The 23,737-nt window shown below is 45.3% G+C and overlaps 2 protein-coding genes across 2 annotated transcripts in view; one reads left to right on the top strand and one right to left on the bottom strand.

Moving 5' to 3' along the window:
- Window positions 1–4,227: 4,227 nt before the first annotated feature.
- On the top strand, window positions 4,228–21,185 carry PPID (peptidylprolyl isomerase D). The gene is made up of 10 exons (XM_038755103.1): window positions 4,228–4,347; window positions 10,761–10,901; window positions 11,636–11,742; window positions 12,242–12,430; window positions 14,760–14,882; window positions 15,555–15,661; window positions 19,553–19,688; window positions 20,333–20,419; window positions 20,506–20,548; window positions 20,927–21,185. The coding sequence occupies exons 1-10, from the start codon at window positions 4,263–4,265 to the stop codon at window positions 21,013–21,015; spliced, it is 1,107 nt and encodes a 368-aa protein (XP_038611031.1). The 5' UTR covers window positions 4,228–4,262; the 3' UTR covers window positions 21,016–21,185.
- A 424-nt stretch (window positions 21,186–21,609) lies between these two features.
- The window catches only part of ETFDH (electron transfer flavoprotein dehydrogenase), a 33,746-nt gene continuing 31,618 nt past the window's right edge, over window positions 21,610–23,737 (bottom strand). The window contains exons 12-13 of the mRNA XM_038755280.1: window positions 22,922–23,143; window positions 21,610–22,156 (exon numbers count right to left, since the gene is read on the bottom strand). Of these exons, the coding sequence (XP_038611208.1) occupies window positions 21,993–22,156; window positions 22,922–23,143 (386 nt within the window). The 3' untranslated portion in view covers window positions 21,610–21,992. The remainder of the gene's footprint in view (window positions 22,157–22,921; window positions 23,144–23,737) is intronic.

Raw genomic sequence — 23,737 nt, 5'->3', positions numbered from 1 at the left:
CTCCCCATCTTACCTCCTTCCCTTCCCCACAGCACCTGTATATATGTATATATGTTTGTACATATTTATTACTCTATTTATTTATTTATTTTACTTGTACCTATCTATTCTATTTATTTTATTTTGTTAGTATGTTTGGTTTTGTTCTCTGTCTCCCCCTTTTAGACTGTGAGCCCACTGTTGGGTAGGGACTGTCTCTATACGGTGCCAATTTGTACTTCCCAAGCGCTTAGTACAGTGCTCTGCACACAGTAAGCGCTCAATAAATACGATTGATGCTGCTGCTGCTGCTGCTGATGATGATGAGGGGTTGGGGGGTGCGACTTAGGGGCTCGGGGCATGGTCCAGAGGTTCGGGGGTGGGGCCTAGGGGATAGGGGCGTGGCCTAGGGGTCGGGGGCGTGGCCTAGGGGTCGGGGGCGTGGCCTAGTGGGTCGGGGGCGTGGCCATGGGGAATCGGGGCGGGGCCGAGAGGTTCGGGGGCATGACCTAGTGTCTTGGGGCGTGGCCTAGGGGTTAGGGGCGTGGCCTAGGGTTTTGGGGCGTGGCCTAGAGGTTCAGGGGCGTGGCCTAGGGGATCGGGGCATGGCCTGTCCGGGGGGTGTGGCCCGGGGAGTGGAGGCGTGGCCTAGGGGAATCAGGGGAGTGGCCTAGTGGCTAGGGGCGTGGCCTAGGGGGATCGGGGCGTGGCCTAGGGGAGCGGGGCGTGTCCTGTCCCGGGGGCGTGGCCTAGAGGAATCAGGGGTGGGGCCTAGGTGAATAGGGGGCAGGACTGAGCGGTTCGGGGGCGTGGCCTAGGGTCTCCAGGCGTGGCCTAGAGGTTCGAGGCAAGCCCTGTCGTGGGGGCGTGGCCTAGATGATCGGGGGCGGGGCCTAGGGGATAGGGGTGTGGCCTAGGTGAATCGGGGCGGGGTCTGGGGCCTCGGAGGAGGGGCTGAGTGGTTCGGGGGCATGGCCTAGGGGTTCTGGGCTGTGGCCTAGGGTCTCGGGGCGTGGCCTAATAATAATAATGGTGGTATTAGTTAAAGGCTTATTATGTGCAAAGCATTGTTCTAAGCGCTGGGGGAGATACAAGGTGACCAGGTTGTCCCACGGGGGGCTCACAGTCTTAACCCCCATTTTCCAGATGGGGGAACTGAGGCCCAGAGAAGTTAAGTGACTTACCCAAGGTCACACAGCTGACAAGTGGCGGAGTGGGATTTGAAGCCATGACCTCTGACTCCCAAGCCCACGCTCTGTCCACTGAGCCCCGCGGCTTCCCTAGAGGCTGGGGGCGTGGCCTAGGGGGATCGGGGAGGGGCTGAGGCGTTTGGGGGCGTGGCCTAGGGGCTCGGGGCGTGACCCAGGGGTTCGGGGCGGGGCCTGGAGGATCGGGGCGCGACACGTCCTGGGGGCGTGGTCTCGAGGAGTCGGGGGCGGAGCCTAGGGGATAGGGGCGTGGCCTAGGTGAATCGGGGCGGGTCTGGGGCATCAGGGGCGGGGTTGAGTGGTTCGGGGGCATGGACTAGGGGTTCGTGGGTGTGGCCTAATAATAATAATGGTGGTATTTGTTAAGCGCTTACTATGTGCAAAGCACTGCTCTACGCGCTGGGGGAGATACAAGGTGATCAGGTTGTCCCACAGGGGGCTCACAGTCTTAACCCCCATTTTCCAGAAGGGGGAACTGAGGGCCAGAGAAGTTAAGTGGCTTGCCCAAGGTCACTCAGCTGACAAGTGGCGGAGCGGGATTCGAAACCCTTCTGTCAATCAATCAGTCGCATTTATTGAGCGCGTACTGTGTGCAGAGCGCTGTACTAAGCGCTTGGGAAGTCCAAGTTGGCAGCATATAGAGACGGTCCCTACCCAACAGTGGGCTCACAGTCTAGAAGGGGGAGACAGGCAACAAAACAAAGCAAAACCAAACCAAACCAAACCTACTAACAAAATAAAATAAATAGAATAGATATGTACAAGTAAAATAAATAAATGAATAAATAGAGTAATAAATATGTACAAACATATATACATATATACGCTAGACTGTGAGCCCGCTGTTGGGTAGGGACTGTCTCCATATGGTGCCAACTTGTACTTCCCAAGCGCTCAGTACAGTGCTCTGCACACAGTAAGGGCTTAATAAATATGATGGATTGATTGATTGACCTCTGACTCCCGACCCCACGCTCTTTCCACTGAGCCCCGCGGCTTCCCTAGAGGCTGGGGGCGGGGCCTAGGGGGATCGGGGGCGGGGCCTAGGGGGTTCGGGGCGGGGCTTAGGAGCTTGGGGTGTGGCCTAGGGGCTCGGGGCGTGGCCTAATAATAATAATAGTGGTATTTGTTAAGCGCTTACTATGTGCAAAGCACTGTTCTAAGCGCTAGGGGAGATACAAGGTGATCAGGTTGTCCCACGGGGGGCTCACAGTGTTAACTCCCATTTTCCAGATGGGGGAACTGAGGCCCAGAGAAGTTAAGTGTCTTGCCCACGGTCACACAGCTGACAAGTGGTGGAGCGGGATTCGAAACCCTTCAATCAATCAATCGTATTTATTGAGCGCATACTGTGTGCAGAGCGCTGTACTAAGCGCTTGGGAAGTCCAAATTGGCAACATATAGAGACGGTCCCTACCCAACAGTGGGCTCCCAGTCTAGAAGGAGGAGACAGAGAACAAAACCAAACCTACTAACAAAATAAAATAAATAGAATAGATATGTATAAGTAAAATAAATAAATGAATAAATAGAGTAATAAATATGTACAAACATATCTACATATATACGCTAGACTGTGAGCCCGCTGTTGGGTAGGGACTGTCTCCATATGGTGCCAACTTGTACTTCCCAAGCGCTCAGTACAGTGCTCTGCACACAGTAAGGGCTTAATAAATATGATGGATTGATTGATTGACCTCTGACTCCCGAGCCCGCGCTCTTTCCACTGAGCCCCGCTGCTTCCCTAGAGGCTGGGGGCGGGGCCTAGAGGATCGGGGACGGGGCCTAGGGGCTAGGGGCGGGGCCTAATAATAATAATAGTGGTATTTGTTAAGCGCTTACTATGTGCAAAGCACTGTTCTAAGCGCTGGGGGAGATACAAGGTGATCAGGTTGTCCCACGGGGGGCTCACAGTCTTAACCCCCATTTTCCAGATGGTGGAACTGAGGTCCAGGGAAGTTAAGTGGCTTGCCCAAGGTCACACAGCTGACAAGTGGCGGAGCGGGATTCGAAACCCTTTTATCAATCAATCAGTCGCATTTATTGAGCGCGTACTGTGTGCAGAGCGCTGTACTAAGCGCTTGGGAAGTCCAAGTTGGCAACATATGGAGATGGTCCCTACCCAACAGTGGACTCCCAGTCTAGAAGGGGGAGACAGAGAACAAAACCAAACATACTAACAAAATAAAATAAATGGAATAGATATGTACAAGTAAAATAAATAAATGAATAAATAGAGTAATAAATATGTACAAACATATATACATATATACAGGTGCTGTGGGGAAGGGAAGGAGGTAAGATGGGGGGATGGAGAGGGGGACGAGGGGGAGAGGAAGGAAGGGGCTCAGTCTGGGAAGGCCTCCTGGAGGAGGTGAGCTCTCAGTAGGACCTTGAAGGGAGGAAGAGAGCTAGCTTGGCGGATGGGCCGAGGGAGGGCATTCCAGGCCCCGGGAATGACGTGGGCCGGGGGTCGACGGCGGGACAGGCGAGAACGAGGTACGGTGAGGAGATTAGCGGCAGAGGAGTGGAGGGTGCGGGCTGGGCTGCAGAAGGAGACTGAGCCCCTTCCTTCCTCTCCCCCTCTCCATGCCCCCCATCTTACCTCCTTCCCTTCCCCACAGCACCTGTATATATGTATATATGTTTGTACATATTTATTACTCTATTTATTTATTTATTTATTTTACTAGTGCATATCTATTCTACTTATTTTATTTTGTTAGTATGTTTGGTTTTGTTCTCTGTCTCCCCCTTTTAGACTGTGAGCCCACTGTTGGGTAGGGACCGTCTCTATACGTTGCCCATTTGTACTTCCCAAGCGCTTAGTGCAGTGCTCTGCACATAGTAAGCGCTCAATAAATACGATTGATTGATTGACTGATTGACTCCCAAGCCCGCGCTCTTTCCACAGAGCCAGGCGGCTTTCCCAGAGGCTGGGGGCGTGGCCTAGGGGGATCGGGGCGGGGCCGAGGCGTTTGGGGGCGTGGCCTGGGGGCTCGGGGGCGTGGCCTGCGCCGAGGGCCGTCGGCGGTGTCGCTCCGCCCGCTCCGGCCTCGTCCGCCGGCCGCCGCCATGTCGCAGCCGTCCCCTCGGGCCAAGCCCTCCAACCCCAGCAACCCCCGGGTTTTCTTCGATGTGGACGTCGGCGGGGAGCGAGGTGAGCCCCGAACCGGCGGGAACCGGCGGGGACCGGCGGGGACCGGCGGGGACCGGCGGGAACCGGCCGTGGGGCCCGCCTGTGGGGGCCGGAGCGCGGACCCCCGACGGCGGCGCCGGTGCCGCGGGGCTGGGAGCCGCGGCCTGAGGAAACATTCTGGCAATTTCTGCCTTGTTCCCCCCGCCCTGGTCGTGGTGGGGGCCCCTCAGCACCATCAGCCAGCCAGCCAGCCAGCCAGCCAGCCAGCCCCCCATCTTACCTCCCTCCCTTCCCCACAGCACCTGTATATATGCTTGTACATATTTATTACTCTATTTATTTTACTTGTACACATCTATCCTATTTATTTTATTTTGTTAGTCTGTTTGGTTTTGCTCTCCGTCTCCCCCTTTTAGACTGTGAGCCCACTGTTGGGTAGGGACTGTCTCTATACGTTGCCAATTTGTACTTCCCAAGCGCTTAGTACAGTGCTCTGCACACAGTAAGCGCTCAATAAATACGATTGATGATGATGATGATCCATCCCATCGTATTTACTGAGCGCCTCCTGTGTGCAGAGTCCTCTCCCCCTCGTCCCTCTCTCCATCCCCCCGGCTTACCTCCTTCCCTTCCCCACAGCACCTGTATATATGGTTGTACATATTTATTACTCTATTTATTTATTTATTTATTTTACTTGTACACATCTATCCTATTTATTTTATTTTGTTAGTATGTTTGGTTTTGTTCTCTGTCTCCCCCTTTCAGACTGTGAGCCCACTGTTGGGTAGGGACTGTCTCTGTATGTTGCCAATTTGTACTTCCCAAGCGCTTAGTACGGTGCTCTGCACATAGTAAGCGCTCAATAAATACGATTGATGATGATGATGATTACTCTATTTATTTTACTTGTACATATCTATCCTATTTATTTTATTTTGTTAGTAGGTTTGGTTTTGTTCTCTGTCTCCCCCTTTTAGACTGTGAGCCCACTGTTGGGTAGGGACTGTCTCTATACGTTGCCAATTTGTACTTCCCAAGCGCTTAGTACAGTGCTCTGCACATAGTAAGCGCTCAATAAATACGATTGATGATGATGATGATTACTCTATTTATTTTACTTGTACATATCTATCCTATTTATTTTATTTTGTTAGTATGTTTGGTTTTGTTCTCTGTCTCCCCCTTTTAGACTGTGAGCCCACTGTTGGGTAGGGACTGTCTCTAGACGTTGCCAATTTGTACTTCCCAAGCGCTTAGTACGGTGCTCTGCACATAGTAAGCGCTCAATAAATACGATTGATGATGATGATGATGCAGAGCGCTGGACTAAGCGCTTGGGAAGTCCAAGCTGGCAACGTATAGAGCCGGTCCCTACCCAATGGCGGGCTCACGGTCTATAAGGGGGAGACAGACAACAAAACATATTAACGAAAGAAAATAAATACAGAATAAATATGGACAGAGTAATAAAATAAATAGAGTAGTACAAATAGAGTAATAAAATAAATAAATAGAGTAATAAGCACTGTGTTCGAAGCGCTGGGGGAGATACAAGGTGATCGGGTTGTCCCACGTGGGGCTCACAGACTTGATCCCCATTGTACAGATGAGGGAACTGAGGCCCGGAGAAGCGAAGTGACATCTCGGAGGTAGCCGCGTGCTAGGTCGGTCAATCAATCAATCGTATTTATTGAGCGCTTACTGTGTGCAGAGCGCTGTACTAAGCGCTTGGGAAGTACAAGTTGGCAACATATAGAGACGGTCCCTACCCAACAGCGGGCTCACAGTCTAGAAGGGGGAGACAGGCAACAAAACATATTAACAAAAGAAAATAAATACAGAATAAATATGGACAAATAGAGTAATAAAATCAATCAATCAATCGTATTTATCGAGCGCTTATTGTGTGCAGAGCACTGGACTAAGCGCTTGGGAAGTCCCAGTTGGCAACGTATAGAGCCAGTCCCTACCCAACAGCGGGCTCACAGTCTAGAAGGGGGAGACAGACAACAAAACATATTAACAAAAGAAAATAAATACAGAATAAATATGGACAAATAGAGTAATAAAATAAATAGAGTAATAAGCACTGCGTTCGAAGCGCAGGGGGAAATACAAGGTAATCGGGTGAGCCCATGTGGGGCTCACAGACTTGATCACATTGTACAGATAATAATAATAATACTGATAATGGCATTTATTAAGCGCTTACTATGTGCAAAGCACCGTTCTAAGCGCTGGGGAGGTTGCAAGGAGATCAGATTGTCCCCCGGGGGGGGGGGGGGGGGCTCACAGTCTTAATCCCCATTTTACAGATGAGGTAACTGAGGCCCAGAGAAGTGAAGTGACTTGCCCAAAGTCACACAGCTGACAATTGGCAGAGCCGGGATTCGAACCCATGGCCCATGACTCCAAAGCCCGGGCTCTTTCCACTGAGCCATGCTGCTTCTCTCAGATGAGGGAGCTGAGGCCCAGAGAAGCGAAGTGACTTCTCGGAGGTTAGCCGTGTGCTAGGTCAATCAATCAATCAATCAGTCGTTTTTATTGGGCGCTTACTGTGTGCAGAGCACTGGACTAAGCGCTTGGGAAGTCCAAGTTGGCAACGTATGGAGCCGGTCCCTACCCAACAGCGGGCTCACAGTCTAGAAGGGGGAGACAGAGAACAAAACGTATTAACAAAAGAAAATAAATACCGAATAAATAGGTACAAATAGAGTAATAAAATAAATAAATAGAGTAATAAGCACTGTGTTGGAAGTGCTGGGGGAAGCACAGGGTAATCGGGTTGTCCCACGTGGGGCTCACAGACTTGATCCCCATTGTACAGATGAGGGAACAGAGGCCCAGAGAAGCGAAGGGACTTCTCGGAGGTAGCCGCGTGCTAGGTCAATCAATCAATCAATCGTATTTATTGAGCGCTTATTGTGTGCAGAGCACTGTACTAAGCGCTTGGGAAGTCCAAGTTGGCAACATATAGAGCCAGTCCCTACCGAACAGCGGGCTCACAGTCTAGAAGGGGGAGACAGAGAACAAAACCAAACATACTAACAAAATAAAATAAATAGAATAGATATGTACAAGTAAAATAAATAAATAAATAGAGTAATAAATATGTACAAACATATATACAGGTCCCTCCCCAACACCGGGCCCACAGTCTGGGTGATAATTTTGGTGTTCGTTAAGCGCTTACAAACAAACCATGACCATGATGTGATCATGGGTTCAAATCCAGCGTCCGCCAATTATCAGCTGTGTGACTTTGGGCAAATCACATAATAGTAATAATAATAATAATGGCATTTATTAAGCACTTACTATGTGCAAAGCACTGTTCTATGCGCTGAGGGGGTTACAAGGTGATCAGGTTGTCCCATGGGGGGTTCACAGTCTTCATTCCCATTTTACAGATGAGGTAACTGAGGCACAGAGAAGTTAAGTGACTTGCCCAAAGTCACACAGCTGACAACTGACGGAGCCGGGATTTGAACCCATGTCCTCTGACTCCAAAGCCCGTGCTCTTTCCACTGAGCCACGCTGCTTCTCTTCTCCGGGCCTCAGTTCCCTCATCTGGAAAATGGGGATGAAGACTGGTGAGCCCCCTGTGGGACAACCTGATCACCTTGTAACCTCCCCAGCGTTGAGAACAGCGCTTGGCACACAGTAAGCGCTTAATAAATGCCATTATTAGTATTATTATTACAATGTGCCAAGCACTGTTCTAATCGCCGGGAGAGATACAAGGTGATCAGGTTGTCCCACATGGGGCTCACAGTCTTCATCTCCATTTTCCAGATGAGGTTACTGAGGCACAGACAGATTGGGCATATTTATTACTGTATTTTATTTGTACATATTAGTACTCTGATTAATGACGTGTATACAGCTGTAATTCTATTTATTCTGACGGTATTGACACCTGTCTACTTGTTTTGTCGTCTGTCTCCCCCTTCTAGACTGTGAGCCCGTTGTCGGGTAGGGGCCGTCTCTATCTGTTGCCGATTTGTACTTCCCAAGCGCTTAGTACAGTGCCCTTCTCACAGCAAGCACTCAATAAACACGATTGAATGAATGAATGTTGACGATTTGTACTTCCAAAGCGCTTAGTACAGTGTTCTGCAGACAGTAAGCGCTCAGTAAATGCGAATGAATGAATGAATTGGGCCCAGGCCCTGCTCCACGTGGTCCCCAGGCCAGGGTAGGGGTGGGGTGGGAGATACTCAGCCCCCATTTTACCGTTGAGGAGACTGAGGCACAGAGAAGGCACGTGACCTAGTGACTTAGAGCCTCGGGCCTGGGAGTCAGAAGGACCTGGGTTCTAATCCCAACTCCGCCACCTGTCTGCTGGGTGACCTTGGGCGAGTCACTTTACTCCTCCGTGCTCCAGTTACCTCATCCCTAAAATGGGGATCGAAACTGGGAGCCCCATATGGGACATAGATTGGGGCCAACTTGAGTAGCTTGCATCCACCCCAGTGCTTAGTGCAGTGCTTGGCACATAAAAGCTCTTAACAAATTCATTCTCTCTCAGTGGCAGAGCTGAGACCCTGAGTCAGTTCATTCATTCATTCAGTCGTATTTATTAAGCACTCTCTGTGTGTAGAGTCCTACTTTGTGCAGAGCACTGTACTAAGTGCTTAGGAAAGTACAATACAGCAATGAAGAGTGGCAATTAGTTGATTCATTCAATCAACAATCCCTGGCCCAATGTAGAAGAATCACAGTACTTCTAGTTTTCATTATCTTACGTGGGACACGTACCTGGCTGTGATCAAGAGCGTTCCCTTAATTTATATATTCCAGATTCTTCGCCAGTTCCAGGCTAAGCAGGTCAGAATTCCAGTCTAAAAGGGCAAACTGGTTGAAGGGGGAATCTTGTTCGTCCACTCCTTAGAACTCACTGCTGTCCCTGGAGTCACATCTGCTGCGTTTTAGCAGAAGCCTCTTAACTTGCTATAAAAACCTGCTTGGGCGGCTTTTGTCCCATTTTTGACGGACGATACAACTCTGCCGTGTATGTAGGGGAGTCACTGAGTGCCAGCCTTCGGTGCTTTATTATAATGCCCCCAACTAGCTTCATCTTAATTATATGCAGAAAGATGAAGCTTACGTTAGTGTTCTGAGGAGTGTGATTGCAACCTTGGTCTAGGGCAATCCGATTGAAAAAGAAGCTGCATTAAATAATGTTGATTTTTAAAAGCATTGTTGGCCTGCACTAATGGGTTCCGAATGCCCACAAAACGTAGCCTCTGCCCTTCAGCAGCCTACATCCTAAAGTAGTAATAGTACTAGTAGTGGTTGTTATATTTATTTACTGGGTGCCCACTTGGTACAGTGCACTAAACTAGGCACCTGTTTAATAATAAACAGGTGACACATTCCCTACCAACAAGAAAATTACCACTAGGGAAGAGTATTTTTTACTCTATTTTACTTGTACCTATCCTATTTATTTTATTTTGTTAGTATGTTTGGTTTTGTTCTCTGTCTCCCCCTTCTAGACTGTGAGCCCACTGTTGGGTAGGGCTGTCTCTATATGTTGCCAGCTTGTGCTTCCCAAGCGCTTAGTACAGTGCTCTGCACACAGTAAGCGCTCAATAAATACGATGGATTGAGTATGGCCTCCTGGGAGAGATGGACATAAAGATACTTGCACCTGGAGTAGTCAAAATAAATAATCGAATGTACAATTGAATAAGCTTTCTTACATGAATGTTACAGATGGGCATAAATAAGTGTGTAAGTGCTAGAGTTGACTGATGGGTTTGCACTAATATGGGTCCTGGAAAAGTAATTGCGGAAGGCTTTTTAGCGGAGGTGCGATGGCGGGAGAGCTTTGATCTGTGGGGACCTTGAGCAGAGGGATGGACGTGGGAGACTTGGGTGAGGTACAGGTAGAAAGCTGGCCTTGGAGAAACAAAGAAGTAAATTGGGGAATACTGGGCCAGAACAGATGGTGGAGAGACTTGAAACCAATTTTGGGGAGCCTTTGAGGAGAGACACAGGAAGAGGAGAGATGGGAGCTGAGCCATGTTTCAACAAGATGTTCCCTGCAGCAGTACAATAGGATGGATTTGGAGCCGGGAGAGGATGGAGGTAAGTTGGCGTTGGCCAGAGAGGAGACTGAGGCAATACCTGACTGCGATAGTGCTGTGACCAGAGCTGGTACCAAGGAATGGCAGTGGGATGGAGAGGAAGGGGCCGCTTCAGGACATGTCATTCAGAAAGGACTCGCAGCATTTGACAAGTAGATGGAAATTCAGAGTTTAATGACAGCGAAGAGTCAAGGACGACAGCGAGGTTGCGGATTTCTGGGAAGGGCGGGTAGTCGTGTTGTTGAATTGAGGTGAGAATGTTGGGAGGAGTGGGGTTAGAGTTTTCTCTTACTGATTTCACATTCTGAATTATGTCCTCTGTCTTTCGCCTTTCAGTTGGTCGGATTGTCTTCGAACTATTTGCAGATATCGTGCCCAAAACAGCAGAAAATTTCCGCGCTTTGTGTACAGGAGAAAAAGGCATTGGGCCCACAACTGGGAAACCTCTCCATTTCAAAGGATGCCCATTTCATCGAAGTAAGTATCGACCGCCTCCATCTTCGTCGGGGATCAGTTAGCGTTGTAGCCTTGCTTTGAAAGGGCTCACTGATCCCAGGGCTTAAATGAATCCCCATCACATTGGCCTCAGGGATGCACATTGGTTTTTTCAGGCCAATATGAGATCACTTTGGCTATTAGGGCTGCAGCTCTGCAAATGGCACTTTATTTTCCTGAACGAATCAAAGCATCTAACTTCCAGGGAGTAACTTTGGCAGTGGCTAATTGACTCGGTGCCAGAGAGAAAGATTTGACGCAAGATTAATAGAATCTCCTCTTGCTTTGTGTAACTGGGAAAAGACTCCTGCCCTATTGACATTTTTCCTCCACTCAGGACTAGGCGTGGATGGAGAAGGGGAAAGCTTTATCCATTGGGTTCAAGAGTAAGTCCTTGCCTGAGCACTGTGGAATTATGGCTACAGCAGTAGAATGGCTTCAACTGTTATCACTCGGTGGCTTTGATCCAGATCTTCCAAGGCCAGTAGTAGTAATAATTGTATTTCTTAGCACTTACTATGTGCAAGGCAGATGTGTTGCATTCCCAGTAGTAAAGTGGCCGGCACGTTTTTCTAAGGGCATTTAGCCCGACATGGGTATCTTAGGCTTTGGGAGATTCAGGCCTATCGGTGATGAATTTGAACTGCCAACGGGGGACCATGGGAAGTTAAGATGTTGTCTAATTCCACCTCTAAATGCCATTTCTTCCTTTATAGTTATCAAGAAATTCATGATTCAGGGTGGAGACTTCTCAAATCAGAATGGGACAGGTGGAGAGAGTATTTATGGAGAAAAATTTGAAGATGAAAACTTTCATTATAAGGTAAAGTAGATGAAAATGTCAAGCGGGACTAGCGTTTTAGTCAACAGCTATTGAGCCCTCACAAGGTGTCCGATACTGTACTAGGCATTCAGAGCTGCCGTTATGTTGATGGGAAAGAAGATTCAAGTTTATGTCCCGTTCAGGATAGGCAGGCCTCAGTTGCAATGGGCTTCTGCCTCACTGCAGGTCTTCAGGAGAGAGTAGGAGCTTTTGTTTTTTAAAAAAAATCTGCTATTCAGAAAGGCAGTAAAAACGCTCCAAGGTTTGACCCTATTGCACAGGTTTGTCCGCTGTCTCCCAGATTGAAAACATCGTTTTAAATGGTAACTGTGCTCTCTGAGCGATGTCATAGTCTGAACAGTAGTGTAAGAGTTTTTGAGCTAAATGGAATTCATAGGGGCACAATTTCTTCCAGTCTTCTGGTACAGCTGGGTGGGTCCTGTGGCCTCCTGAGCAGGGCACAGGGCAATGACACTCTCAAATGGGATTTCCCCGGCAGCACGACCAGGAGGGCTTGCTGAGCATGGCAAATGCCGGCCGGGACACCAACGGTTCCCAGTTCTTCATCACCACCGTGCCAACTCCTCATCTGGACGAGAAGCACGTGGTGTTCGGCCAAGTGATGAAAGGAATGGGAGTGGCGAAAATTCTGGAAAATGTTGAAGTTAAAGGTGAAAATCCCGAACAGGTGAGTGTGAGAAGAGTTCAAGGGAAAATCATCTGCTCGGTGAGGGAGTGGATGGGAGAGGGACTGGATTTCTTCTCTGTTAAAATGAGGGATTTTCCCCAGGTCCCCGGTGCCTTGGCGTTTCTGCATTGACTGCTTAAGGTGATTTAGAAAACAAACAAAAAAACCCCAAAACAAATGAACCGGAAAACCAGCACTTGTTTTCAATTTTATGTGTCCGTTATATTTCAGATAAAAAAGGGAAGGAAAATATCATGAAATATATTTTAAAAATATGCCATGGATTTACTGCTGGTACAGTAAGCTCATTGGATTGAATGACATGCAAGGGAAAGTTCCTTTTATGAGGTGCAGTGTTTCAGCAAGTGGAGGCCACTGCTCCCCACAAGTAAATTTAGAAAAAGAGAAAAGCAGCAAACAACCTTATCTATAATCAATCAGTTGTTCTTATAGACCACTACCGTGTGTGCAGAGCACTATACTAAGTGTTCGGAAGAGTTCAACACAACAATGTAACAGATACATTCCCTGCCCACAGCAAGCTTAGCATACAGTCAAAGCTATGGTAAGGCATAAGGATAGCACGTCTTACTGAATTTTATACATTAAATTTTCTTTCCTGTACCTTTCCCAGATCGCTATCCCCTTGTCCCTAAAACCATTTTTAACCATTTTCACCAAATCTCAAAAGTGATTTACATTTCCTTTCTCTTTGTTTTGGCCTCATCTTCTAGTCCAGGTCCTACAGAACAACGTGGTGGCCAAAACGCAGGCAGTCAGAGTAGGAAGAGAGGAACCCTGAACTTGACACCTATTTTTGAATGATTGGAAGTTTACCATAGAGTTAAAATAAAAAGCAATCCTACCCATCAAACCAGTAATACCATATGCCGGAAGAGAACGGGTCATAAAATTAAAAATGTCCTATTTCACTGGCAAGTAGAATTAGCACTTTCTAGGCTGCATAAGCAAGCGGATATTCCATAGTGAAAGGACTCTGAGGAAAGGTCACTGAGTTGCTTCATCTGACAAAGAAAAGTCGTTCATGTGAGCTGACTCAGCTACAATATGCTTTCCTTGCCTTTTGTGTTGGCAATAATTCTGTGTTACTTTTAAGCATCTAATTTTGGCTGAAGGGCATATCTTTTGTCACTTGAACGTTTTTGCGATATATTCTCCAGTGCTGTCTTTCTCAGAGCTTAGACGCTCTTTGCCTTTTCGACTGATTATTCTAAAATGAGAATTTGAAAGCAAATGAGGTTGTGGTAGAATAAATATTAATTAAATAGAATGATCGCATGTAGGGAATGCTAATGTTGATATGCTGAAATGAGGGCCAAAGTAATGAAAGCAAACGAGGTTGTGTTAGAATAAATATTAATTAAATAGAATGATTGCATATAGGGAATACTAATGTTGGAGTCGGCAACTTTTTCGGGGGAATTATGTGGGAAAAGTCTTCCTGGTGAAAAACAGAATGTAAAACAGTTGTATATTAGTGCTTACTGTGTGCAGAGCACTAGTACTAAGCGCTTGGGATAGTACAGCATCAGCACAGTTGGGAGGTATGTTCCCTGCCCACAATGAGCTTACAGTCTAGAGAGACGTGAAATATGAAACTAAATTCTTTCCATTAACTTTCAGATGTCCCCTCTGCCTCGGTCTTGCTCTGGGACTTTGCACAAGTCGCTCATTATTTCTCTTTCCTTGTGGGCTAATTAATATATGCCTTTCTTACCTCACAGGGATGTCAGAAGAATAATATGAGCTAGGCGATGGTAAGCACTGGGAATACCCAATTTAAAAATTAACCACTTTAATACTTGCTCTGAGCAGCTGTCTGCTAGATACAGTTGGATCTCTTGGTAGACAAGAACGAAAAAAAAATCATTCTTTTAATAATGATGGTATTTATTAGTTACTATGTGCCAAGCGACAAAGTAGGTACGAGATTAGTTTAGACTTCAAGGGAAAGTGACAGGAGACAAGTACTTTTCTTAAACCCTTAAATAGGTCAGACACAATCCCTGTCCCACATAGGGCTCAGAGTCTAAGGTAGAGGTAGGGAGAACAGGTATTTTGTCCACATTTAACAGAAGAGGGAACCGAGACACAAATAAGACAGTTTCTTGATTCTCAGAGCTGTGCTCACTGAGATGTGGGCATGGGTTCTTGTTGATGTTGTAACAGGCACTAAAGGCAAACCATGACATAAAATAAGTGCTTCCTTAACGCCGTGGTTTGAGAAGCAACTTTTATGGCCATGGCAATGCACCTTTTTCCAACCGTGGCCCGACAGTTTTGACAACGGTGTTATTTTTTTTTACAGTTGTGCGTGATTGCAGAATGTGGAGAGTTGAAAGAAGGGGATGACTGGGGAATTTCCCCAAAGGATGGCTCAGGGGATGCTTATCCAGACTTCCCTGAAGATTCAGATATTAACTTAAAAGATGTGAGTACTTTTACATGAGCAGGTTCAATATTTTTACTAATACTTTACAAAAGATGTGTGATTTTTGCTTGGGATTCTTGTATTTAATTCATTCCTAATGAATTAGAGAAAGTTGGGTGATTCTTTAAGGTTGTTTCATAGCAATCCCTCCCATCTATATTTAAATACTTTGCTAGATCTGATGAATTCTATTGAACAACAATTCTTCACTCATTTATTCCATTATTGGTTTCAGCTTTCCAGTGATGGGTATGATTTCAGTACTTTTAAATCCCCAGGATAATCTGACTGATTTAGTTATTAAAATGTTACACTAGAGTTGTTCTCAGATGATTTGAAGGGAAATGTTGTAAGAGTTGACTTTTAAATAACCTTCGATCTAAAAGCCAAAACGGGCTCCAAATTCCCACCTCCCATTAAGCCATTTAGTAGACATCCTGATGTTTAAGAGTCTGGTGTTTTTCCAGCAATGATCTTAGACCCAGGTATTTTTAGATTTTGGAATAATGATCATTTTAAAACAACCAGGAATCTGGGAAGACATTGCAAAACTATCCAAACTGTAAATTAAATCTAATAACCTCTGACTGTTATGATAAATCTCATTAAGCATTAATTTTCATTTAGTACTTAAATCAAGAATCCAAAATTTTTATCTCCTCTCTGTTATAGGTAGACAAAATTCTGACTGTAGCCGAAGACTTAAAGAATATTGGAAACACATTCTTCAAGTCCCAGAACTGGGAGTTAGCGATTAAAAAATATTCAAAAGTTTTAAGGTAATGCAAGTTCACAGCTTCAACAACTTAAAAATTTACTTTTAAAGGGTAAAATGGTATTCGTTTAAATTTGAATTTATAAGTGGCGTATGGGCTTTTGAAGGTGTGAATAAGCCTCTTTGGCTGTTAACTGAAGAATATAAATATTGAGGGTGCTGAAATGGGACGTTAGTCAATGGTTTTGTGTGTCTCCCGAGTGTAAACACTCTGTTGGTGCCCGGGAGAATAAAACACAAGCAAGACAGAGGTTTTCTGCCTTCATGGAGTTTACAACCTAGTAGGGGGAGACGGACAAAAATTATGTACAAATATAGCAGGAGGAAGGACGATGATGTAACCAGAAATAGTGCAGATAGGCCTGCTGAATAACTGTGTATTCATGAAGTACTGTGGATAAAAGTGAATGACAGATATGCATAAGAGCACTGTGGTGTTTTGGATTTTGCAGAAGGGGCAGTGAGGGAGGATGTTCTGGGTTGGGGAAACAGCTTGAGTGAAGAGTGAACGACAGGAGAATTGAACCGGGATCATCATCGTTGTCAGTGGTATTTGTTGAGTGCCTACTGGGTGTAGAGCACTGTACTAAGTGCTTCGGAGAGTACAGTTAGAGTCGGGGAACGACGGACTCAGTAAGACTTTTTGGGAAGCTGCGTGACCTAGTGGAAAGAAGAGCGGCCAGAAGCGGCGTGGCTAGTGAACAGAGCATGGGCTTGGGCGTCAGAAGGACCTGGTTCTAATGCAGGCTCTGCCGTTTGCCTGCTGTATGACCTTTTTTTTTTTTTTTGATGGCATTTGTTAAGCGCTTACTATGTGCAGAGCACTGTTCTAAGCGCTGGGGGGGATACATGGTGATCAAATTGTCCCATGTGGGGCTCACAGTCTTAATCCCCATTTTACAGATGAGGTAACTGAGGCTCGGGGAAGTTAAGTGGCTTGCCCAAGGTCACCCAGCAGACATGTGGCAGAGTCGGGATTCGAACCCATGACCTCTGACTCCAAAGCCCGGGCTCTTTCCACTGAGCCACGCTGCTTGCCCTTGAGCAAGTCACCTTGCTTGAGCAAGTGACCTTGAGCAAGTCACTTAACTTCTACCAACTAAAATGAGGATTCAGTACCTGTTCTCCCTCCTACTTAGATTGTGGGCCCACATGGGACAGGGATGGTGTTCAACCAGATTAACTTGTATATACCCCAGTGCTTAGAACAATGCTTGGCACACAGTGCTCTGCCCTAGAACAATGCTCGACACACAGTGCTCTGCCCACAGTAAGCGCTCAATAAATTCGATTGAATGAATGAATGAATAAGGGCTTTATAAATGCCATCGTTATCATAGTAAGCACTTAGTAAATACCATTTAAAAAGTAAGATGAAGAAAGCTGGAGAGCCGACGGAAAGGAGTTCCAGCTTGATATATGCCCTTAATGCGGCAGAAATTTATATTTTTTTGTTCCTTGTGTATTTTACGTGGGCTCTCTGGTAAATTCTTAATGAAAGATTTCATCCAACTCCAGGCACTTAGTACATTTCTCTGCACACCAGTGTTCAATAAACACCGATAAGATAACCAGTACATTGTTTACATTTTATTATGTTAAACAAATTGGTAAGTGAATTTACCTGCCTGTTTGTGAATAGATTTCTTTCAGATTGCGAGAGCCGAGGGTGCCACTTAGTCCTGAGGCTGGCGTCACTGTGGGCCCCATTAGCAGCATAGCCTAGTAGAAAAAGCATGGCCGTGGCAGGCAGAGGATCTGGGTTCGAATCCTCGCTTGGCTGCTTGCCTACTGTGTGACCTTGGGCAAGTCGCTTCACTTCTTCCTGCCTTAGTTACCTCATCTGAAAGAAAATGTGAACCCCATGTGGGACATGGACTGTATCCAGTAATAATAATAATAATAATGGCATTTATTAAGCACTTACTATGTGCAGAGCACTGTTCTAAGCGCTGGGGAGGTTACAAGGTGATGAGGTTGTCCCACGGGAGGCTCACAGTCTTAATCCCCATTTTACAGACGAGGGAACTGAGGCCCAGAGAAGTGAAGTGACTTGCCCAAAGTCACACAGCTGACAGTTGGTGGAGCCGGGATTTGAACCCCTGACCTCTGACTCCAAAGCCCACGCTCTTTCCACTGAGCCACACTGCTTCTCCTGACAACCTGACTAGCTTGTAACTACCCCAGCACTTAGAACAGTGCCCGGCACATAGAAAGCGCTTAACAGGTACCATTAAAAAAACAAAACAAAAAAACCCCCAACTTCTCTGTGCTTCATCATCATCATCAATCGTATTTATTGAGCGCTTACTGTGTGCAGAGCACCGTACTAAGCGCTTGGGAAGTACAAGTTGGCAACATATAGAGACAGTCCCTACCCAACAGTGGGCTCACAGTCTAAAAGGGGGAGACAGAGAACAAAACCAAACATACTAACAAAATAAAATAAATAGGATAGATATGTACAAGTAAAATAGAGTAATAAATATGTACAAACATATATACAGGTGCTATGGGGAAGGGAAGGAGGTAAGATGGGGGGATGGAGAGGGGGACGAGGGGGAGAGGAAGGAAGGGGCTCAGTCTGGGAAGGCCTCCTGGAGGAGGTGAGCTCTCAGTTTCTTCATCCGTTAAAAGGATTCAATCTAGTCTTCTCTGACTTGGGTTGTGAACCCTGCCTGTGTGAGACAGGGACTATTTCTGACACGATTATCTTGGATCTTCCCCAGCTATGAAATAGGAAGTAATATCTCCAACATGACAATACCCATGGTAGCCTTCTTCTCTATCCAGATCTTACTCTCTGTTGTACTCTCCCAGGCACTTAGTATAGTGCTCTATAAATGCAATTGATTAATTTTGGGTATTTGTGTCCTTTTCAATCCGCAGTGACTTGAGGGATTTTCAGAACCCTCATTCCATTGCTCCCTGGTTTAGGACATTGCAGCTTGTCATCTTGGAGATAACACGTGGTAGGAGGAAGGGTTGTTTGTGCCTGGGTTTTTCCTGTGGAATTTTCTGGAGGAAAAATAAACATCGGTGGAAGCACAAACACGTAATTTTGGGTCTCAACCTGAAAGATGTTATCATTTCTAAAAATTGCATAAGGTTCTGGTTAGTTTTAAGTCAATCAATGGAATTCGAGTGCTTACTGTGTGCTGTGTGCTGTCTAAGCACTCGGGAGGGTACAGTACAATAGAGTTGGTAGACAGGTTCCCTGCCCACAGTGAGCTTACAGTCTTGAAGACAATCAGGTCCCATATGGGGCTCACAGGGAGAACAGGTATTGAATCCCCATTTTTCAGATAAGGAAATGGAGGCACAGAGAAGTTAAGGGACTTGCCCAAGGTCACCCAGCAGGCAAGTGGAAGAGCTGCGACTGGAAATCAGGTCCACTGACTCTCGGACTGGGGCTTTTAACCCTAGGTTGTGCTCTTTCTCTAAATCTAAAGTTATATACTGGTTACTAGTCCTAAATCCAGTCCTCCCTTCTTGTGCTAGCTTGTGCACTTCTAGAAATAATTTTACTCAACTGATGATAACTTGTGAAAAGCATGAATACATAGTGTTATTTGGAATTTGTCTTAATGTATATGACAACATGAATTAGGGTTGTTTGAAATACTTTTGGAAAAAAAGTCACTTAACCCCAATTTGGCAGTTGGTTGGGAATTAGGTTGTCTAAACTTCCTTGATGTTTTTGGGGTAAGTGTTTATTATATTACAGCCTCTGTTAAGAAAATCTTTTTTTAATTAAAGGCCATAATTTGCTCTTAAACCTAGAATTTCAGAACTCCTTATCCAGTAAAGCCAATTAGAGACCAAATATGGCTTCGAGTTTTAACTACTTTGGATTTCGTACTAATTATAAAATTCCGTTCATATTTTTGAGCAGATACGTAGAATGTTCAAAGGCTGCTGCTGAGGATACATCAAAACTGAACCCAGTAGCTCTAAGCTGTATCCTAAATATTGCTGCTTGTAAACTGAAGATGTCCAATTGGCAGGGAGCCATTGAAAGCTGTATTGAGGTAGGTGTATTTGGGGGCTGATCTTTGAAGATCAAGATATTCCCATTTGTCTCCTCCCATCGGTGAGAAAAAAACTTCTCTTTAAAAAAATTACAACGTGAAATAGTAGAATTTTAACCCCAGGAGACAAAGCGTACAAGTTTTGTATATTTTTTTTAGATCATTCAGCATCCAGTAAGTACCCTGCAGACAAATCAGGAAGAATAAAATTTGTATTTGACTGACTCTTCCCCCTCCTTCCTAAAATGGGATTGTGAAGATTAAACTGTCAAGGTAGCCAATGGGGGAAGGTGCTGTCATTAGGAAAATACATAAAAAGAGAAAGGCCCACTTAAAGCCTGTTGAGGCTGACAGGTTTACTAAAACTGATTTGTAGTATTTGTCCAACAACACGATTTAAATTTGAAGGAACTTAATTTGTCAGCTTGTTACACTTTGATTTAAAAAAAAATGAATAGTTAGAACACTAAATTAGGAAGCAAGAGTTAGGTAATCTCTAGGTCTTTAAATTGCTTACAAATCTTACATTGCTAGTGCCCCATACAGATACATCCTTAATGTCTGTAGTTTAGATATCAAGGGAAAATGACAGGAGACAAGTACTTTTCTTAAACCTTTAAATAAGTTTTGGTTGTTTTTTTTAGGCTTTAGCAATAGACCCATCGAACACCAAAGCACTTTATCGCCGGGCCCAAGGATGGCAGGGAATAAAGGAGTATGACCAGGCATTGGTAGTATTTTCTTTTAATCTAATTTTTTAGAAAAAATTTTCACAGCACACATTTAACTTGATTTTTCTTTCCCTCCCGGGTTCAAGGCTGATCTTAAGAAGGCACAAGATATAACCCCTGAAGACAAAGGTAAGGTTAAATATGGTAGAAATGAGATTATCAGTATTAATCCCCAGAACGGTTAGTCCTTGTTATCTGTGGTAGTGTTCATCAGGGTGAAGTATTGCAGTGTCTTACTTCCATTCCTCAAGCTCAGTACAGTACTGTGAACACAGTGGATGGCCAATCAATACTGATAATATGCAAGCAACAGCAGTAGTTCTTGTTTCTTTACCCCTAGGCAAGTGGCAGCCAGACATCTGCCTGGAAGACAAATGCTGATTTCTCTGTCTAGCTGAGCTTTAGGGCCTGAGAGAAAAGATTTGGACTTTAGCACTAAAGAAAGGGGAGCACCTGAAACGTTTGCGTTCTCCTTGCTGATTCTGTTATTCATTTTTTTCTCCACAGCTATCCAGGCAGAGACACTGAGAGTCAAACAGAAGATTAAGGCGCAAAAGGAAAAAGAAAAAGCAGCTTACGCCAAAATGTTTGCTTAAGAAATTTTGTTTAAAGAATGCACTGATTGTGAACCCATCTACTATGAAGATTTAAAGACTGTGGGATGGAGGCATTCCAGATCGCAGTGAATACTGAAACCATGTTCCTTCTTGTTTACTGGTAGGAGATTCAGATAGCAATTACCCTAAATAAAAGCGTTGAAACCTGACCTGAGCAACTTCTTTACTTTCCTGAGTTTGCAAACTTGTCTCGCTCCGTACTGCTAGCTAGAAGTTCCCGATAATACACAAGTCAGATTGCCTGGGTTTATATGAAGTTGTTCTTAAATAGTTGTTTACACTCTAGCCCCATACTTCACGTATTTAATTCCAGGGAGCCTTCCTTTGCTAAATTTTTTTAAAAAGTGAATTTCTATACACTGCTCATTTCACAAATCTGTGGCAAAGATGGAAGAGGGGAAGTAGGTGCCAGTGTGGACGGTGAGGGATATTAATAATCTTTGCTGCAACAACCATAGAACTCCCCTGCCATCTTCAGTTTGAAAAACTTTTGAGCTAGAGTTTGGTGGTAAAAAGAACAAGTTCAACTGGGGCAAAATTATGATCGCCGACTAAAGGGAGCATCAACACCAGTTTGGCAAACTCAAAATAATTTAATGTTTCAAGGCCATTCTACAGCTAGAAGGTTAAATCACATTAAAAATCCATAAACCCAATTTTTTGGAGACAATGATGCACTTACCCTGTTGGCAGGCAGTTTGAAGAAGGGAAACTGATCTCAGAGATCTCATAATTCTTTACTGAATAGAAACAATGATCCACAGGACTTTTATGAAGAAGGAAAATAATTTTCCCCCTGTTTCACTGCAAATCAGGGCTTGCTACCTTATAAACATTTCAATTAATGCTGATACAGGATACTTGGGTACTTTTTAAAAATAATTTAAAACAGTCCACTTACTATAAAACTATAGAAGTTCCTGTCATATTTGCAACTGAAATCAGTTCACTTAGCTTTACATTCCATTATAAGCAGGTCCTCCACCACCTTCAGGAACCACCCAATTAATATTCTGGCTCGGATCTTTTATATCACATGTTTTGCAGTGGACACAGTTCTGAGCATTTATCTGTAACCGAAATCCATCTCCCTTCTCCACAGGAACAAACTCATAAACTCCTGACAAAAAAATAAATGAAAAAAATGAAGGGTTACTGAGGCTTTGGCTTTTAATGGGCATTGAATAACCTCTTTCCTTCATTTCAGAAGGCGTGTTCCTCCAAAGACAAATGAACTAATGTTTCAGGACACAGGTGAGCAACTCATTCATACCGGAGGATAAAAATGAGACTGGAGGGCATGTGAAGCTGTTAAGTAAAATGCTGGGATATAAAGCTAGTGTCAGGTCCCGTGATAGGTAGAAAATGTTTGCCAAGCACTGCTGAACTAATGGGTTGCTCAAAGACAGTAAGGCAGGCCATCTGAGGAAGGGAAGCATTATCCCTAAAAAAAGGATCCACACAAAAGGGGATGGGACCTGGATCGGACTCCATGGGCCTCTTTCTGCCAAATGTAAATTACGGTATCAGAAATGTGGGATCGCTAACTTCAAAACCACCTTAAGTCATTAAGCTTTATAAGCAACTTCACAGGACACTGAGAAGGGACAGCTGGATACCAGACGCTCTCCATTTCTATTTACAACCAGGCAGAGGCCTGGGCTTTAGGAGAGTATTTCCAGTCAGTCTGTGACATGTACTTGCCCTTCAGAGTTCATTTATTCTGTACTTATAGAGCGCTTACTGTGTGCAAAGCTGGGGAGAATACAATATATCAGTAAACAGACACCTTCCCTGCGCACAACGAGCTGATTGTCCTTTACCCCATGCATTGAGACAGCACTTAATTCCACGGTTATAACGGAAAGACAATCAAATCGCTTACCTGCGGGGCAGAATCGTCCTTCGGGCCCATCATATATTTCTAAATTTTTATTCACGGGGACACTGTCATCCTTCAGAGTCAAGTGTGCGGGTTGGTCATGTTCGTGATTGGTGCCGCTTAGAGCCACCGACGAAAGAAGGTCAAAACTAATCCGCCCATCCGGTTTCGGATACTCGATTGGCGTGCAGTCTTTGGCTGGCTTCAGCTGGTCTGAGTCGGCCCCTAAGATTGTTTTAAATCCCTCTTGGCGTTAATGGGAAAGGGCGGCATGAATTTCAAAATGATTTTCAAAGGGAGGCCTTGTTGCTGAACAGTTTCTTAGGGTATGGCAAACATCAAAACTGGTCATGGGAGGTGGGCTGGCCCCAACTGAGGTTTTAGGGTATGGCCGGCTGAGCCTCCCTGCTTTTCCACCTGCCACCCTCCCAACCCCGGCCCCACGAGAGGCTTTTACAAGAAGGGCAGAGGAATGCCACCTTCGACTTAGCTCTTTTTCTTTGATCTACCACAATCCTTCTCTCCCCCTTCCTTCAATCGTATTTATTGAGCGCTTACTGTGTGCAGAGCACTGTAAGAGTTCCCACCAGCGGGGAGAGAATAGAGCATGCAGTCACAGAAACAATTCAGATTAGAGTGGTGGAGCCTGGCTAAACAGTGAAGGAGGTCCCAAGGGCCAGGGACGCACTTGGCCTCAGAATGGCTGTTACTGTTTGAAATGCATCACACTGCTAGCGGGACGATGATATCCTTTTTTTTCTGCGTGTTCTAACTCTCTCAATTTTTCCTTGCTGCTTTGTTGTATTTTCCCTAACACCC

This window comes from Tachyglossus aculeatus, chromosome 12 (genome assembly GCF_015852505.1).
Source record: "Tachyglossus aculeatus isolate mTacAcu1 chromosome 12, mTacAcu1.pri, whole genome shotgun sequence".
Taxonomy (NCBI): Eukaryota; Metazoa; Chordata; class Mammalia; order Monotremata; family Tachyglossidae; genus Tachyglossus; species Tachyglossus aculeatus.
This window is presented reverse-complemented; position numbering and strand designations above follow the sequence as displayed.